Raw genomic sequence first — 18,822 nt, 5'->3', positions numbered from 1 at the left:
TCGAGGTGAGAACTAGAGCTAAATCTCATCCTGTAGCGTCCTAGTGCTGCCACCTTGGGCCAGCTGGTCAACCTCCCTGAGACTCAGCTCCTGAACGATAAAATGTGGACAACAAATTCTGCCCAGTTATGGTGAGGACCCCAGAGGCGACTTACGTTTCCCAGCACAGTGCCTGACCATAGCTGCCCGCACTGTTAAAATAAATAGTAGAAACCTGTCAAATAAGCATAACGATGTCTACTCTCAAGGACCGCTAATAAGATTTCATTATATGAAGTATGAAAATTTCTAAATATTAATTTAATTTGCGAGTGTTGGTAAAATGCATTGTGTACAGACATCACCTAAGAAAAATCATAACCACTGCCTACCTTTTTTTCAATACTTTCTTAATTATCCTCAGGACGAACAGTACTATAGACAACTTACATTACTGGGTCAACCAGAAATTTTAAATTCATCTCTTGGTCACACACAAAGAATCAAGCTGCTACATAAAGTTCATGTTTTTTTAAATATTTGTCTCTATAAATATATAAAAATACTTGAGCTTTGTAAATTACTGGCCTCAACTAGTCTACATTTCAGAGATTGCAGAGTTTTTTGACATTGGGAACGTGAGCGCCAACCCTTCAGTACAAATGAGGGGGGTGACATTGCTGAGACAGCTTATCAGGGAATGAGAAATATTACATGAACACATCACATACTCTGAGAAAGAAATCACGTTTCACGGGTTAGCAGGAAACCAGTTGTCTCTGGACTTTCACCCGGAATTTTCAACAACTCTCACTCAAACACTTACAATGTGATATATAATTTCCCCTATTGAACTTTCCTGGACTGTGTTCGGAAAGGCTTCCCTATTAGAGTGGGCTTTAGTGAGGACTCCCATTGCTCAGTCATTAGGAGACTGGCACACGTGTCACTAACCCCACCTCCAGAATGCCAACAGAGATTAGATTTTGAAAGAGGCCAGGCTTTCAAGATGCATTCCAATGGGTCTGTACCATCTGTGCCCACTGTCATGGCATCATCTAAAACTCCTCAAATTGACACCCTAGACGAGCTCCTACATGGAATGACTTGGACTAAAGGAAGAGTCAGATGGAAGGAAGAAGGTTCTCTGCATCTTACCGTGTTACTGAAGCTATCTGTCCTAGAAATTGGAGGGTCTTCGGTGGCATCCCAGCCCACAGAGCTTCGAGCTACTGGAGGTTTCTTAGGGTCATTTTTCTGAGCAGGGGGTGACAGGGGTACATCCTTGGACTTGGGGAAGAGAACTTCATGGTCTCTGATCATCATGGTCATCACTCTTTGGATTTGAGGAGTCCCTGAAAGAAGAAAGAGATCTGTAGAGCTGGACCACGGCAAGAGGTGGGCAGTCCTCAGGATCTCCACCCATGGGATGTCTCTAAGCTTGGCTCTAAAACCACAGGGCCCAAGAGGACCTCATTTTGCTTCTCATGGGACCCTTCTAAATTGCTTGAGGTAGGAGATTTGTGGTGAAAGGGAAGGGAGAGAAGAAGGATATGGGAGTAGGGTGAAAGAGGGTTATTTTCAGCTTATACAGTCCTGTGGGTCAGTCTTGATCAGAAAATAGGCAATATAATAGTAGAGAAAATGGAGACATCTTTCTCCCCTGATATGGTCCTCAGTATGTCATCTGATCTCTTATTGCACGCATAGTAAATATGTGCCAGGCATACTGCTTTTCCAAATCCATGGCAGACATCAGTACTCTATGCCAGGACTTTTGCTCACTGAACCAAGACACAGCCACAGAAGCCTTTTCAACACAACTTTATAAGTAACCTTTTCTTATGAGTTGTCTTATAAAATTAACCTTGCTTTCTCCACTTTCTTGGAAACTTGCTTTCTCTGGCTAAGAGTATTTAAAAGTCATAAAAGACTAAGAAATACTGTTTTTTGCTAGCCTATTGTACTGTGTGACCATCGGGTCAATTTTTAACCTCTCTGCTCTGCTGTGATCTGGAAAATGGACATAACTTCTGCCTTGCTCCTTTCACAGGGCTATTTCACAGTTGGGGCAAGGTAACCAACGGAAAATGCTTGGCAAATTGCAATGCACTTTGGTAGCTAGGTAATTGCTGTCACTTCCTCTGCACCTGCCTTCCCCACAGGACCAGCTGTACCTCTCATGATCACAGCAGGGTCTTCGACTTTCGACCTGATGAGATTCACACCAATCACGGTAGCCAGGTTATCCACGCTCATCTTGTTAACACCACAGTTGAGCTGGATTTCATGTAGGAACCTGTGGGCAGCCAGGAAATCCCATAGTAGGAAATAGGAAGTTGCCAGAAGGTACACTTCCAGGTACCAATGAGACCTCAAAGATGGATCCCATCTCCTTCCTTCTAGTCTCGGGAATGGGCCCACATGAGTTTAGCTTCACCCTGAAGATTCAAGATCAAAGAGGAAGAGAAACCAGGAGGGGTCTGCCATGCTGCTGGGGGTGGTGTGGGGGCTTGGGATAGGGCACCCCTTCAGCAGGAGGTAGGTTCCGGTTCAGGGAGCTAAGAGGAAACCAGAAAAACTCAAATGGGTATGTGACTACCCCTCATCCCGACTTTATAGGCTTATCTCTAGGATTCTCAGCACTCAACCCACCCAAGTTTCCAGAGACGGAAACTTTATCATGAGGAGATGTCACAGAAGGGAATCCACGGTGCCTCTTTGCTCTCATCCTCCAATTACAGCACCCAGCGTCCCAAATTTTCAGTGGGTGCTCAACAACTCAGCAATGAATTTTTACTATAATTCCATCCATTGGAGGCATGTACCTCTCAGCTTCCTTATAAACACACACACACACACACACACACACAGAAAAAGAAAACTGAAAATACCAGTGAAGGAACTTCTAAATACCTTCTCCAAAACCCATTTTTAAATGGACAGGCTGAAGCGACTTAAAATTCCAAATACATAGAAATTATCAAACAAATGGTGATGTTTTCAAATGAGGAAACATTATGGAATATTACAGAGTTATTTATAATCCTATTTTATGACATAGGGAAATGCTCACAATATAATATTAAGCCAAAACCAGCAGGATACAAATATATACAAAGAATTGTTCCCCTATATTTATATTGATGTATGTAAAGATCTTTCATAGAAATTCAAAAAACATCCAGAAGGAAACATGACCAAGCAGTAATAGTGATTTTTCTGAGTGAGGACATTGTGTATTATTATTTTTTTTATTATGTTATGTTAGTCACCACATCCTTAGTTTTTGATGTAGTGTTCCATGATTCATTGTTTGCGTATAACACCCAGTGCTCCATGCAATATGTGCCCTCCTTAATACCCATTGTGTATTCTCCTTATTTCTTTTTTATAGTATGTTGTATTTTCCTGGTTTCCACATCAAGCATGTATCACTTTTATAACATGGAAACTACAACAAATTATTTTTTAAAAAGAAGATAAATTTCAGCTCTGTCTGGCATAGAGATCCAGGCGCCCAGCTCAGACAGACCTGGGTCAATCTATACGTTACATGGTGCCATGAATGTCTCCAGGGCACTAAGTTATAGCCCCAGAGTTGAGAAGGTGGGAGATAATTCTAGAAACGTTGTAAGGATTCTGGGTGTTACTGCATGTCCCAGGACTCTGGGCAGCACGGGGGCAGGCCTGAGGGAGGAGGCATGTTCACTTTGTGTGCCAATCAGACTTTCAGTGGATCCTTTAAATTATCTTGCGGATAAAGGGAACTACTTCAGTGCTGTGTGAATACAGCTGACCTACCCAAGGTCTGGACCAGAAGCTCTGAGTTCACAGAGACACTCTTTCCTCCTCTAACCGGGGGCTGCCTTCTGATGCGGCTGGAAACGGGTGCCAGGGGACTCTTACCGGCATATGTAGCTCAGGAGATTATAGTTATCTCGCGGAAGGATGGACAGCTGCTTCACCAACTCCTGCTGAGCCTGGGAAGAGATTTTACACCGTAAACGAGCCTGCTCATTCGCCGGCAAGGAGACTCTGGAACGTAGGGGACATGATCGGTGATCTGTGCAGAGCGGCACGGGCAGTCACTCCTGTTGCCACAGTTCTGGTGTTTTTTTAAAAAAGCTTTTTACTTTGAAATAATTATAAATTCACAGGAAGCTGCAAGAAATAGTATGGAGAGGCTCACGGGTTTTTTTTTTACAGCACATTTTTTTAATTTGTCTCTAATCATACCCTCTTCCCCAACTCAGAGCTACTCTAAGGCAAGGGCGATTTGACACCTCATATAATAACTGTTTGCTTAGTGAATGCCTGAGATGTAACGCTCCAGTAAAGAACTGGATCGTAACCGAATACCCCAAGCCATTTGGTATTTAAAACCGAATACCCCAAGAGAAGGAAAAAAAATCAGTATTGAGAGAAGAAGGAAGCTTCTAAGAAGGGTTTTAGGCAATAGGGCCTTGCTGAGACCTGCTGGGACACAAGACAGGCTGACTAATCCAGGGGGTGGTGGGGCAGGTAAAGGTCAGAATGTTCTAGCTCCCTAGACTGTCGTACAAGGAATGCATGTGCCAGGGAGAGGAAGGACAGAGAGCTTTTCTTAGCTCTTTCTACCCGCAGCTGCCTGTAGGGTCTGTAGTCACTGCCGGTAACATCATGATTGGGAAAGCGCGCCAGTTAACATGAGACATGCAGGTTCCCTCAACTCTGAGCAGCTCGTCCTGGAGAAAACGCACCCTACGGCCTGTGAGCGTGCATGCAGTGACTTGGGGCAAACCCTCTGTATCCAGAATGCCCGCTTCATAGTGGGATTCCCTCCTCTTCAGTTTAACGAGTGAATTCTTCGCAGAGGTTGCTGTAGACTCAGGGCTCCCAGCTACCACCCCAGCCACGTTTTCACCCATGAGGGAGGCCGTCGTCCCTCTGCCCTGCCCGGATGTGCATTACCACAGATTAGAAACTCAAATATGTTGAGATGGAGGAAGTTGGGAGAAGTGGGTCCTAAGTGGGGAAGTTCAGGGGTGAGACTCTTATTGTCAGATCTGCGTCCCTGTACCTCCTTGGCTTTCCCTGGAGCTGGGGGGTGAGAGGTTGCGTGAAACACTCGTCTTTTTAGCCAACTTTTACACCTCATTCCTTAAAGTGTTATTATTTTGACAAAGGTGAGCTGATATGCTTATATTAATTAAGACTTGTCATGTCCTCGTCTCACCCCCCACAAAAAAGTTCATAAATCCTGCCCCAAATCATACACTCAGCTACTAATTTTAAAGTGGCTTGGAGTATTTGATTCTAGTCCCGTTCTTCATTGGACTGTTACATCCCAGGAAGGCTGTCGCCATGAGTGTCTGCATTTGCCTTATGCTGCTGAGGAAGATCTATACGAGATCACACAGCCTAACTTTTGTGGCAGAAAATAGCCAAACTGCTTCCAGCGTGTTAGCAGCATCTGTATCCTCCCTTTCGTTTCCTAATGTTGAAATACAAAATCACTGCTTTTCTTGTACCAGGATCCACTTAAATCATGGGCTCTTCATCCTGAGTCAGGAGACATGTTCTCACAGCTATGCTTTCTACCAGGTCCAGGGTACTATCGTTCTGTTGTTTAAAAATGATAATAACCTGATATATATATATATATATATATATAGATAGATAGATAGATAGATATAGATATAGATATAGATATAGATATAGATATAGATATAGATATAGATATAGATAGATATAGATAGATAGATAGATAAATACAATTATTATGTTCTGGGGTATACTATATAACAAATTCTAAAACAGAGAATACACCTCTCCTTAAACCAATAATTTAAAAATATCACTCACCTACCTCTTATCCCTTGTTCTCAAAACAATCCTAAGTATAGCAGCTGTTATTACGAAATTTGCCTCCGTTTGTGCTGTCCAGTACAACAGCTACTTGACACATGTGACTATTTAAATAATAAAATAAAATAAAATTCGGAATTTGCTTCTCCAGCTGAACCGGCCACATTTCAAGGCCCAATAACCATGTGCGGTTAGTGGTTGTCATCCTGATCGATGCAACTATGTACCGGTTCTACCGTTACAGAATGTTCTGTTGCTCTAAGTAAGTAAACTCTTGTCGAAAATGCTTAATTTGCCTAAAGGCAAAATCAAAGTTAAATCCAGGTCTTCACCGTAAGCTTTTCCATGCACCACTTTGCCAAAGAGAGGTTTAACAAAGTAGTGCTAAGAACTAACGCCCCCAAAGTGGGGAGTTAGACCCCAATTGTTAGCAGTATAACATAAACGTATTCCTCAGGCATTTGGTTTTGCAAATCCTGGTTAAAAACCACGAAGGTTTTATAGTTGTTAGATGGGTTTTCCTGGTTTCTTTTGTTGGCTGGTTTGTTTAATTAACATGACTCCAGTGTGGCGACTGCTGACTTTAAGACCTTTCAGGAAATAATTTACGTAAGATCACAAATCCTGCCGGCAAACGTGTGCACTCTAACAAGCACGCAGCCGCAGACACTGAGCACAGCCCCGTAAGCAGCTGCAGCGGAAAAGAATAAAGAAAACTCCTTGTCCTTCCTTTCTCTGGCACATGCAGTCCTTGTATGCCCATGCCTGACATTCATTCACCGTGGAACTAGAACATTCTTGCCTCTCACCGGACCTCGACAGCCTCTCCTTGTGTCCCACAGGGTCTCAGCGAGGCCATATTGCTTGAAACCCTTCTCAGAAGCTTCCTCTTTCTCTTATTAATTTTAAAGTGACTTGGGTGTAGTCAATGATAGTTCTGCATTGGATTGTTACGTCCCAGCAAGGCTGTCACTATGATTGGCTTCAATTGCCTTTTGTTGCTGACCAAGTTCCAGTTTGACAAAATATCTCTCTCAAAGGTATGGATCCCCTGACCCACTTGCTTGCCCACCAGAATAGCGTTCAGTCATCATCACCTTCTTCTGCAGCAGGACAACTAATTCTAATGAGATACAAACCTTGGCCTCATCTGCATTCATGAGCTGCCCGCAGAGCAGGAACCCCTCATACTGGCTCCAGGGAACCACGGGCTCCGGGAGGTCTCGGAGGTAGAGCTTTAACAGGGAGGCCACTGTGTGCACGTCTGTCTCTCTGCAAAAAAAAAAAAAAAAAAAGCAATATTCTTTGAAAGTGAAACTCCAGAACATTCCTCACCTTCCCCTTGGTGATCCACCGAATAGAATCCCAGGTTCCAAAAGGGAGTTTCACAAAGGAGTAGAGTCTGATAAAGATGTATCCAAACAAAACACCTTTGCTAATCTTCTGGAAAAATGTCCCCCAACACTTCTTTCTTTAACTCTTCCACCCACTACATCAAAGGTAAGTTCAAGGTCGACCTTTTCATTAATCTTATTAAATTATTTTTGTCTTCGTCTCTTTCTTTTTTCTCCAAGTCACTTAGTACCTCACAATTTTGCGTTCTCTACTTAGTCTCTAATTTTTCATGTGCTAACTCATTTATATCCATGGTCCGTGATCTCTTTAAACCCTCAGAGAGCTTAAAACATTTCTGGGATTCATGCATAATATTTACACAATCATGCATTCAAACAGTCAGCATTGAGAGAAGCTACCAGGTACAAGATACCAGGTCGAGCACTGCAATTTCAGCAGTGAACCGGAGCGATACACGGGACACCTGGCCTCACTGAGCCCCAGAGCTGTGCGGACTCCCACGTTACCAAGTCCTTACAATATGGTGAGTTTAGTACCATGACAAGGAAGGCCAGCAGCTGGGATTGTATGGAATTATGGGAAAGGGACCCCCAGTGCAGGGTTGGGGAGCCATGGGGACAAGATCAGAAGAGCAGCAAGGAGTTACAGCGTGGGGAAGGGAGCACAGGTATCAGCCCGGAGGGTGGGGAGCAGAGGTCCTGCTGCAGACCCACGGCATTCAGACGACCGCCTGTTCACTGAAGGAGGCTCGGGTTTTCCAGTTCAGCTTCTCCAGCTTACAGCAGGAGCAGGCAAACCACGGCCCAGGAGTCAAGTCTGGCCCACTGCTTGTATTTGTACAGCCTCTGAGCGAAGAACGGATTTTACATTTTAAAATGGTTGGGAACAAAACTCAAAAGAAGCCTATTTCACGGCCCGTGACAATATGAAATTTGAATTTCCTCCTCCACACAGTGTTACAGGAATACAGTCATGGGCATCCTTCTTGCATCGTCGTTGGCCGATTTGGCGCTGTGACTCTGCTAAGAGCGGAGCAGCCGCAGCCGCAAAGCCTCAGCGTTTCGTGCGTGGCCCTTCATCAGCGTCCGCTGACCCCGGGTTTATAGAGCTGTGGCATCTGGTCTGCACCTCTGGAAGAGAAAGTAAGTCTGACTCTGCCATATGCTTGACGTTCATTAGTGAAGAAATCATTTACTTCGTATTGATTGACTTCATGTCAAAAAGAACTGGTCTTGAGCAACTGTCCGGGTGCTACTTTGAAAAGCTATGATGTGGCAAGGGGCTCAGACCGTGTGAGTGTCTCCTCAGTTTCAGCGGTGGGAAATATAGAATTGCCTGGAGAAGTGCCTCCTGGAGAAGGGACAGGAGGGGTCGGTTTGGGCAGAGGAGGAGGACGGAGGCAGTGGAGGGAGCAGACGCAAGAACATCAGGACTCAACTGTAAAGCTCTGCCTTGATGTCCTAAGAAGTTTTTCGCTTTGTTTCTTTTTTATTATTATTATTATATTTTTTTATTATATTATGTTAGTCACCATACAGTACATCCCTGGTTTTTGATGTAAAGTTCCATGATTCATTAGTTGCATATAACACCCAGTGCACCATGCAATACGTGCCCTCCTTACTACCCATCACCAGCCTATCCCATTCCCCCACCCCCTTCCCCTCTGAAGCCCTCAGTTTGTTTCTCAGAGTCCATAGTCTCTCATGCTTGTTTGTTTCTGATAGCCAATGTTCAGAGCTGTCTCCTGAAAAGGCTCCCCCTTTGCAGCCGGTGAGCTCTCTGCCTCAAAGCGAGAACGTGAACTGGCACAGAGCCCTGACTGTGCTCCAGGGCTACCTCAGGAAATGGGGGGTGGGAACCATTCACTTAAGGTGGGCGTTCTAGAAAAGCCTTCCCTGCTGAGTCACTGCCTAAAAATATTCCTGGGCAAAGCCCTCTTGTCAAAATACATGAGAAGTTCCTAAGAAAATGACAGAACAACAACCAGCTGACACATGTTCTCCTAAGTCCCAGAGTGGCTTCTCCTCCAGCCCCAGCATTGCAACCTTGTCGTTGGTCTTAGTCAGAATCCAGGGCCTCTCCCTCACCCCACATCCAATTACGCTCCCCAAGGCCCTCAATTCTATTCAAATGTCACGTGGCTCTCTTTAAGTCCTGCCCCCCACTACACTGCTCTGTTTCAGAAGGTAATAGCCTTTGGCCGGGATCCTGCCCCAGCTTCCTATCTGGCCTCCTGCCTCCACGGTTCCATTCTCTGACGTACTGTCCACTGCCTGGAACAGCCCCCAACACACAAAATACACCCAAGCAACAAATGTTGCAAACAACAATTTGAAATAAGAAAGACAGTATCGATGATAGATTTAAAAAAACAGGGGCGCCTGGGTGGCACAGCGGTTAAGCATCTGCCTTCGGCTCAGGGCGTGATCCCGGCGTTATGGGATCGAGCCCCACATCAGGCTCCTCCCCTGGGAGCCTGCTTCTTCCTCTCCCACTCCCCCTGCTTGTGTTCCCTCTCTCACTGGCTGTCTCTCTCTCTGTCAAATAAATACATAAAATCTTAAAAAAAAGAGAAGAATCTTTTGAAGACAAATGACAACAACAAAAATCACAAGCTACTAGCTATTTCCATCAGAAGAAACTACGACAGCAAAAATATCCAACATTAGAAAAAAGAAAGGATTATAACCACTGATATAGTGTAGATGCTTCAAAGTTATAACCCAAAAACACAATTATCTGTGTAAATCATCTTGGAACATTTAAAACCAGAGAAAGCTTCCTGATTCATTTTATCGGGGGGAGATAATGCTGCTTGTCCTGCCTAACTCTTCATGCCTGCTTAATGTGTCTGAGTATAAATGTGATTTCTTCTTGGGGGCCTCCCTAAATCCACCACACTATGTCAAAAGGCTCCTGTTCTGGGGTGCCGGGGTGGTGCAGTCCACTAAGCATCCCACTCTTGGTTTTGGCTCAGGTCGTTATCTCAGGGTTGTGAGATCAAGCCTCAATGCAGAGTCTGCTTAAGCCTCTCTCTCCCCCTGTCCCTCCACCGCTCTAATAAATAAATAAATCTTTTTAAAAAAGAGGCTCCTGTTTTATGTTCTCATAGTACCATCTAGCTTTCCATTTTAACACCTAACACAATGGAAATTATACTATTATTTCTGTTAATTTTTGGTTTAATGTCTGTGCCCCCACCATAACGGGGACAAATCAGTTGTCACTGTTATAGTCTAAATTTCCAGCATGATTTTTCCTGAGTTTGCTATTCCTTCAACCCAATGAAACATCTTTAAATGATTTTTTTTTTTTTAAGTCAAGGACTAAGGGCAAATCGGGAGCCAGGTGACTTCTGAGTTCAATACCTGATCCACCAGAGACAAGCCCAGGCACCACCGATGGCTCTGCCAATCCTCCCCTGGTAGCACTGACCTTAAAATATGGCACATCTGTATGTTTCTCACAGAAATATAGGTATCAGAAGCATATTAGTTTTGTGGCCGGATAGTATCCAGCCCAGCAGAAACTCAACAAAGAGATTTTAAAATGTATATGTATATGTTTAATGAGAATCCGATACAGCTGCACTGGAATCTACCAAATAAAAGCTCCTTTGTTTCTCTTCATTCCAGTGAGACAATTTGGGGGATTTCTAACCACACATATGACCAATGTAGGTCTAGATGACTACCCACAAGGATCACATAGACCCAAGAATCGGCCCTGGGAGGCCTCTGAAGAGCTCCAGGCGACCCCTCCTATTTCTAGGTGTATAAACTCCACTTCTTAGTTCTGGGGGTGGAGAGGTCATGACAAGCCGTGTAACTTTCCTTTTTCCAGCCCCAAATATTTCACGGGAATCAAAGACTATGACTCCACCACCCAGGTTGACTTTATAGGTACATAAAATCAAGCCTAGGGCAAGTATCTGACGAGCCCCTGCCATCACCTCTATTCCTCCTGGCTGACTGTTCACATTGCTTTAGCAACAACCCACCTGTATCTTCTGATCAACTCAAAGCTAATTAAAAACATAAGAAGAAAACAGAATATAAAAGTGGTGAGCTTAATTGAACAGGTGCCTGATACTGAAATGCAATTTATAGTGCTGCTGAGAGGTCCGTAAATTCGATGCCCATAACCTGTTATAGTTCTGGTAACAACTCCACCCACGGCTTTCCTGTAAAAATACAGCACCCTTGGTAAGTTAACCTACTGCATGCCAACGGCAGCAAAGACAGACATGCAGTGGTCCACACTCAGACAGTGGCTGTGAGAATGGAGAGAGCAGATGGTATCAGAGATGCTTCAGAGGGAGAATGGGCGTCGCTGGTGACCGGGGTGGATGGTGGGGAGAGGGAGCTAATGGCACTTAGCTGTTCATGATTTTCCCAGGATCAGCCCTGTTCCTAGGTCCTAAATAACTTCTTGGGGGAATTTTAACTTTAGGAAACTGGATAGAGTTGAGGCCTGTCTCACCAAATCTTGATTTATGGGCTGCTGATTTGGAAAGAACAATGGCTCTTTCTTGCCAGCAGGACAAGCACACACAGGCAACCAGGGCGAACATTGCACAATAGGTGGAGAAAGTCCCACATCGGGGCGGAGGCTGAACTAGCTGACTGTGGCACAGCGAAAGCCTCGGCGGGGTAGCTGGAGGAGGTGGGGTGGGTAGGCGACGGTGAGAAGAAATGTCGCCACAGCTGATATGCCCCAACCAAACCTGGGCAACCTCCACAGGGGAGATGCGGGGGGACGCCAGTCTGCTAAGACATCAGTACGTACTCTCTCTGAAAACGATCAGAACTAAGTTCAGAGGTGGACACTAGTGGTCTCCCAAACTAACAGGAAGTCCTGGCCATTTCTGGAAAGCTGAGGAAGAACATCGGAGCCCTTGGGTATAGCTATGGTACGTTCTCCATCACACTGAGTCTGTTTGTTCAGCCAGCTCGGCTCTTCCACAGTCCTCATCAGCCCGGCAGTGTGGGCCTCGAGCTAGGTCCCGTCTTCCTCCCCTCCTGCCACGGCACTTCCCCTTCGGCTACATCCAAAATGGTTTCTTGACTGCTCAGCAAGGCCCTACTTCTAGTTCACATCATTCCTCACATAAGCGATCAGCAAAACAAAAGGCTCTCTTTATTGCCAGCCATGGCCTGGGGGTATCTCTGCGAGTCCTATAGCTCAGCTGGCAGAGAGAGCTTCTCCTACCTGAGTGAGGCAGGGGGAGGGCGTGGCGAGGACAGCGTACCTGTCAAAGGAGGGCCGCTCCCCGGCATCAAAAGCATCTCTGAGCTGCTTCACCAGGTTGTCCTGCCCAGGCAGTCGGAAGATGCCCTCTTCGTTGAGGCCGTGCTGGAGGATGAACTCTGCACACTTCTCCACCAGGATGGGCACCAGGTGGGGGCCGAATTTCTGCTCATAGGCCACGGTCTCATCCAAACGCTGGCCAAACACAGCTGGTGAGAGAAAAACGGGACCTGCACATCAGTCTGACTTCCACTGGGTGAATGGATAGGTCAAAGTGCTTTCCCTCTTTCTAGATTTGCTTGTGTTGCCTATAACCCCAAGTTTTAGTGCCATGGTACTAGACAAAATGTAGGAGACACGTCACCCATAATATTTCCCGGGGCTATACAATTGGGGCAGTCTCTGTCCGTCTTTTTCTCTTACCCCACATTTTTACATATTTAGAATAACAACTCGCTTTTCCTGAGTACCTGTGGTGGGCTAGAAATTGTGCTAAGCACTTTGCACACCTGTTCTCATTTCATCTTAACAGCAACCCTATGAGGTAGCAGAATTGTTATACTCACCTTACTACTAAAGACACTGAGCCTTAGAGGCACTAGTGAGCTTGCCAAGGTCAGGTGCCAGGGCATGGTAGTCAGAATTCAAGCCCAGGCAGCAAACTGAAGAGAATGTACTCTTAACCACAGCAGCAAGGAGGCAGTTTTGAATTCTGCTCGTGTTATACAGCATCAAAATATCACATTCTATTGCACAGATGTCTCCTACTGTATTAAACCGGTGCGGCATTTTTAATAATTTAGATGGTTTTACTACGCTTTGCTATATTTATTTTTTTAAGATATATTTATCTATTAGAGAAAGAGAGTATGAGCGGGAGGAGGAGCAGAGGGAGAGGGAGAATCCTCAATCAGATTCCCTGTTGAGCGAGGAGCCCGACGCGGGGCTTGATCCTAGGACCCGGGATCAAGAACTGAGCCTAAATCCAGAGTTGGACACCCAACTGACCGAGCCACCCAGGCACCCCATATGTTTTATTATTTTAAAAATTGCCACGGTGAACATGCTTATCCACCTAACAGAGTTCCTGGGCTATATTCGGTGCAATGTATAATTTCTAATTAATTGCTTAATGAATTAATTAACAATTGGATAGGTGAACATAGGCTTTTCACTCTTTTGAACTAGTTCCTTAGGGCAAATTCCCACATGTAGAATTACTAGGTCAAGTGGTTTGAACATTTTTATGACTCAATGGTATGCAAATTGTTGTCCAAAAATATTTTTCCAAATTACACTGCCTCCAGCAAAGCATGTGTGGACCAGCTCTAACCCGGCCCTGTCAGTACTTGGCTCTCTAATTTCCCCACCCTAGTGGTATAACAAGGTTAGTTGTTAAATCAGGACAGTCATCGACTACCCATTCTCCCACCAGGCCCCCAGGCCCTTTGGTTCCTGGAGGCTCAGAAGACAAGTCATGGCTTCAGCTCTGTCCTGCCTGATTTTCCGTCTGTCATAATTAGGACAGACCATTTCAATTGCCAGGACACTGCTTCCCAAAATCCTTTGGTTTTCCCCATGGTTCCCTCTTTGGCTGGTCCCCTGTACCTAGTCTCTTATTAATGTGGATTCCACCTGTAAAGAGCTGTACAAAGCTCTCGAATCTATGCATTCCCTGCACTCCCACCCGCTGCCCTAAGCCAAGCTAGACTACTCTCTCACTTATGACAGCTGTGGTCTGTTCTCTTCCCACATGGTCAAAGCTCTCCTGCTGCTAACCTTTCTAAACCGCCTCCAATTTACCTAAGCACACTCCCCTGCCCCTCAACCCTGTTCTTAATAGTCATCCCCTTCTTCCCCAATTGTCACAATAGCATTTTCCAAATTACCCCTCAAAGTCCTAGAGGCTTCCTCTGCAGCCCCTCCCTCATCACACTGGGTGCTGGGAAGTGAGGGCAGTGAATCTAGGAGGAGCTGAGCATGGGGCAGTGGGGGGGCTCTCTGTACTCTCTCTACTCCCCACCAGATCTGCTGGGCTCTTGTCTGTTTTACTTACTGTATTTCAGTGAGACTGTTTGATTAAATATTTTGTGGCTGAAGTTTGAAAGTTGGGGCTGGCATTGCTTGGGCTGGCATTCGGTCTGACCCCCACCTACCTCTCTAGCCTGACTTCAGCTCATGCTCCCCAAGGCACCCCACCCTGATGTTCCCAAAACCCACAGCACTCTTTAGTCTTCATGCCCTTGGATGGTCTTCTCATTGCCCAGTCTGTTCATCTCTCCTTCTTTGTCTGCTGGAATTCTATTTTTCTTCCTGGGCTTGACTCAAATATCACGTCTGCCAAGCTTTCCTTGACCCCAGCCTGAGACACTCTGTCCCTACTTTGTGTACCTGTATTCCTTACATCCCAATCCCTTCTGACGCTGTATGGTAATTACTTGTATGTATCCAGACCCTCTGCGTGACTATGTTCCCCAATGCTGGGAGTATGGGGATGCTCTCTTTTCATCCCCAGTAGTCAGCATGGGGCCTGGCACAAGGTAGATAGACAGTGTGTTTTGCTGAATTACTTAAAGAATTATTTCATCTTTAAGCAAGTGCTTTCCATGATTAATGATAACCGTGGCATTTCTTTAGTTTAAATACGAGTAGAGATCTCCTCCATGAAGAGTTCAGCCTCACCTTAACATTCATTGCGTGCCAGCAACAGGCCATGTGGAATGGATAATACGGACAAGAAAACATAGGATATGGTTCTTGCTTTCAATAAACTTACACTCGAGTTATGAAAATGAAATGACAACATGCAATATAATGAGAAACAATTAGAGAATGTCAACAGCAGCACAGAATTTGGTTCCTATAGGTCTGTGAAAGGAGATGAATAGATATGGAAGGAAATGATTGAAATAATCTGACTTAAAACATAGACCACATGGCATTTGTAAAAACCCCTTGAGGGGCACCTCAAAGGGGGAGGCAGATGTGTTTCAGAGCAGCTGAAACTCAGGCTCAAGGGGCCCCCTGGACCCCGATAGGGAACCATATCCCAAGCACAATGTGGGGATGGATGTGGAAATTCCAGAGCTGTCAAATGGGAACTCCATTCCTGAGGTCCAGAGGCAGATGCTCTCTTTGCAGGTGACTTGAAATCCAGCTCCTTCTTACAACCCTTTGGGTAGCAAGTCCTATAATTTTTCTCACCATCACAGCCTCTCAGCCTCATCCTGCGCTCATCCTCTATCCCTCCCAGGCTCCACAGTCAGTCATTGGGGTGCCACTCTCACCAGTAAACCCACTTCCCACTGGCTCGGCTGACTCCCAGTACCCTCTCCACACCTTCATCTGGTCACCAGAGCTCCCAGGAACACAGCATTCCATATCATAGAAGGTTATGTTCCCGCTCTCTGTAAAACCTTGGTTCCAAATCTTCCCCATTCGCCTTGCACTCACCACCCCTTCCTTCCCTTCTCTGTCTCAGCAGATGACCTTGGCTCCTCTTTCCCTTCTCTCCCTAAGTGGAGGACGTCATGATGACTCTCTCATCCCCAGTCGCTGCCTTTCTGGTCCCTCCTCCTCTGTCTGTCTGTCTTCTCTCAGAGGAAGAAAAGGACACTGTGCTTTCCTCTAAGATGTTGCCTTTTCAGCCTGGGGGCTCCATCCTTTCGCACCTCTTCCAGGACTTCACTCCGTCGCTTTTATATCTTAAACTTTCCTGTTTTCAATCAAAAGAGCCCAAGTGAGTCTAAGTCTGCTAACTTATTAAACAATAACTTCCTGCCCCAGCTCTCAAATGACCACTGCTTGCCTTCCTTCTCTTCATCAGTATATTCATGAAAGAACATGTCTATTTCCATCTTCACAGCCTCTACTTCTTCACTTATCAACCTCTCAGCCTCTCAACCCATCCCAGTCTGGTTTCATCAGCCTGCCTCTTTCCATCCAATCCACTCAGTAAAATTTCTGGTGCCCTCCTAATGGCCAGACATAGCCTAGGTTCATTCCATACCCTGCTGGGCTTCCCTGAAGACTCTTGATGCTATTGATTCTCCTTCCTCATCAAGACTTTCTCCCTACAGTAGATGACAAAACCATCTACTCTCATTCCATTCCCATCGTCCTGCCGGCTCCTCCGCAGTCTCTATACTGTGCTTCCTCCTCCACCTGCTCCTTCAGTGTGTCACTTCCCGGCATTCCAGCTCAGTTGTCTCCTCCCTCTAGACATTCTCTTTGGCAAAGTTCCTATGATTCCATACATTTGGCTATCACCCACAAACTTGTAAATCCACATGTCTGGTCCAGATCAATCGATCTATCTATCTACCCATCCTTTCCCCTCCAATGTCTAATGGCAGCTCTCCCAGTGTCTTCTCCAATCTCACTCTCATCCCACCCCCAACACTCCCAAATCACTGCTTATCCTGTAGCCTTCTCCCCAGGCAATAGCATTCTGTCACTCAAGCAGTCAAGCATCAGGCACTTTCCTAGGCATGGAGAATACAGAGCCATCAACACAAGGTGCCTGCACTCAACAAACCTCATCAGCTAAAGTGTAAGTGTTGGGATTGTCTGCAACACCCTCTTTCCCTCCAAACCAATCAACGCTTTCCAAACGAAACCATCTCTCTTCTCTGTCCTTGCTGCTAACGTCAAAATTGTTGTGATGGTTTCTTTTGCAGCTCTGTTTTTTGTAAACGCCTTCCACTGGAATTCACAAAATCATTCAGCAAATGCAAACTGAGCAACTGCTGTGGGCCAGCCTCTTTGGTAGCTAGAGATTATGATAAAAAGAATGAAAAAAGGTCTTTGCTTTTGAAAACTCTGGAGCTAATACCCTTCCTCCCTCTCCCCACCTGGGAGCCTGATTTTCCAGCAGCAGAAGTTCCAACTGTCTTCTCAGAGGGAACTGGTCCCTCCCTCTGTCCTCACAGAACTCCCTATAGGTAGCTCTATCCTACCACTTCTCGTGTAGCTTAGTTTTAAAAATGTCTCTCTTCTACTGGACTGTGGGCTCCTCAAAGGTAGACAGCCCGTCTGGTTCACCATCTATTTTTATTTCCTGGCACAGAGCCTGGCACATGATGGGCCAGTCCTCGAAAAGCTGTCCCCGGTGGTCTCCCATTCCTCTCGTCCTCCTCCCCTTCTCTCCTGAAAGTGCTCTGATCAGCACTTCTCCAAACTTGCTCTTGTCAAGGAGATCAATGGCCTTCACATTTTTAAAACTGAGGAGTCAAATTCTCAGTCTTCCTCTTCACTGCTCTATCAGCACCATGTGACAGAGCAAATCACTCCTTCTTGAGACACTTTTCACATGGCTTTTGGCACTCCCACGTGGTTCTTGATTTATCTCATAGGCCACACTTCCTCAGCCTCCTCGGATGAGTCCTCCTTTTCTCCCTGCCCTCTAAATGCTGGAGTGTGCTGGCCCTTCCTTCCCCCATCCTCGTGTGCTTCTTAGCACTCCCACTGCTTTCATATTACTCATATGAAGACACTCAACTGCACACCTCCTGACTCGAAATCAGTCAGAGCTCTTCCTTCCAACAAGAAGTGGCCACTGCAGGCTCTAGAGACCTCAAGACCCACAGGAGAGAAAGAGCATCCCGGTTGTCTTCAGCTTGTTTCAGTCGGGCTTTGGCCCTCTCCATCTCTGATCACATATGAGAAGTCTAGAGTAGAAAACCTTCCTGGAACTCCAAAGACCCAATCCTGAGTGGCACCTACCTCTGACTTCTCAGTCCTGATCACCACCCTTTGATCCCAGGAGGACACAACAGAGCCTAGACCCCAAGGAAACGAGGGAAAGAGGAAGACAGCAGACAGTGGGTGGGAGGCCCTTGAAGACCATTCTCCACCAGGCTCCCCCATCAGCAACTTGCCTCCTGGGATGTACCCACTCCTTCAAGGAACTAGTGCCCCTGTTCTTCCCGCCCTTGGCCAGCCAGCCAATCACTCAGAATTGCTCCTCACTTTGGATCAGTCACTATTAACAGAGGCATTGCCATCCTAATGGGTACAAATCTGAATTGATTAATTATAATACATAATTTAATAATTCTAATTATTCACACATTTAATTAATTAAGCTAATTTTATGAAGAAGTGCCCTAGAAGCTTTCATGTGTGCTCTCGCTTAGTCCTCATAAGAACCTTACAAAAATAGACATTATTGTTCCATTTTACAGATGGATAAACTGAGACTTAGATTAGGAATTTGTCCACTGTCATATTTACCCCGTGAATCTAAATTCAATAGTTTGATCTCTCTTGTTTAAAGCCAGTGGAATACAACTGTCTAGGTGAAATTTCAGAAATCACTAAGTCTAAGAGGAAGAAGAAAGGGGTAGGCAGCTGCCTAGTCTCTGCCTGTGGGCCATCCTCCCC

At 45.6% G+C, this 18,822-nt stretch overlaps 1 protein-coding gene across 3 annotated transcripts in view; it reads right to left on the bottom strand.

Annotated features, from left to right (window-relative positions):
* ARHGAP25 (Rho GTPase activating protein 25) overlaps window positions 1-18,822 on the bottom strand; it is an 84,015-nt gene that overhangs the window by 6,040 nt on the left and 59,153 nt on the right. For all 3 annotated transcript variants that reach the window (XM_045788142.2, XM_045788145.2, XM_045788144.2), the window contains 5 exons: window positions 12,440-12,647; window positions 6,969-7,101; window positions 3,889-3,962; window positions 2,157-2,278; window positions 1,138-1,334 (listed from right to left, as the gene is read on the bottom strand). In XM_045788142.2, the coding sequence (XP_045644098.2) occupies window positions 1,138-1,334; window positions 2,157-2,278; window positions 3,889-3,962; window positions 6,969-7,101; window positions 12,440-12,647 (734 nt within the window). The remainder of the gene's footprint in view (window positions 1-1,137; window positions 1,335-2,156; window positions 2,279-3,888; window positions 3,963-6,968; window positions 7,102-12,439; window positions 12,648-18,822) is intronic.

This window comes from Ursus americanus, chromosome 7 (genome assembly GCF_024610735.1).
Source record: "Ursus americanus isolate L20-20 chromosome 7, mUrsAme1.1.p, whole genome shotgun sequence".
NCBI lineage: Eukaryota > Metazoa > Chordata > Mammalia > Carnivora > Ursidae > Ursus > Ursus americanus.
This window is presented reverse-complemented; position numbering and strand designations above follow the sequence as displayed.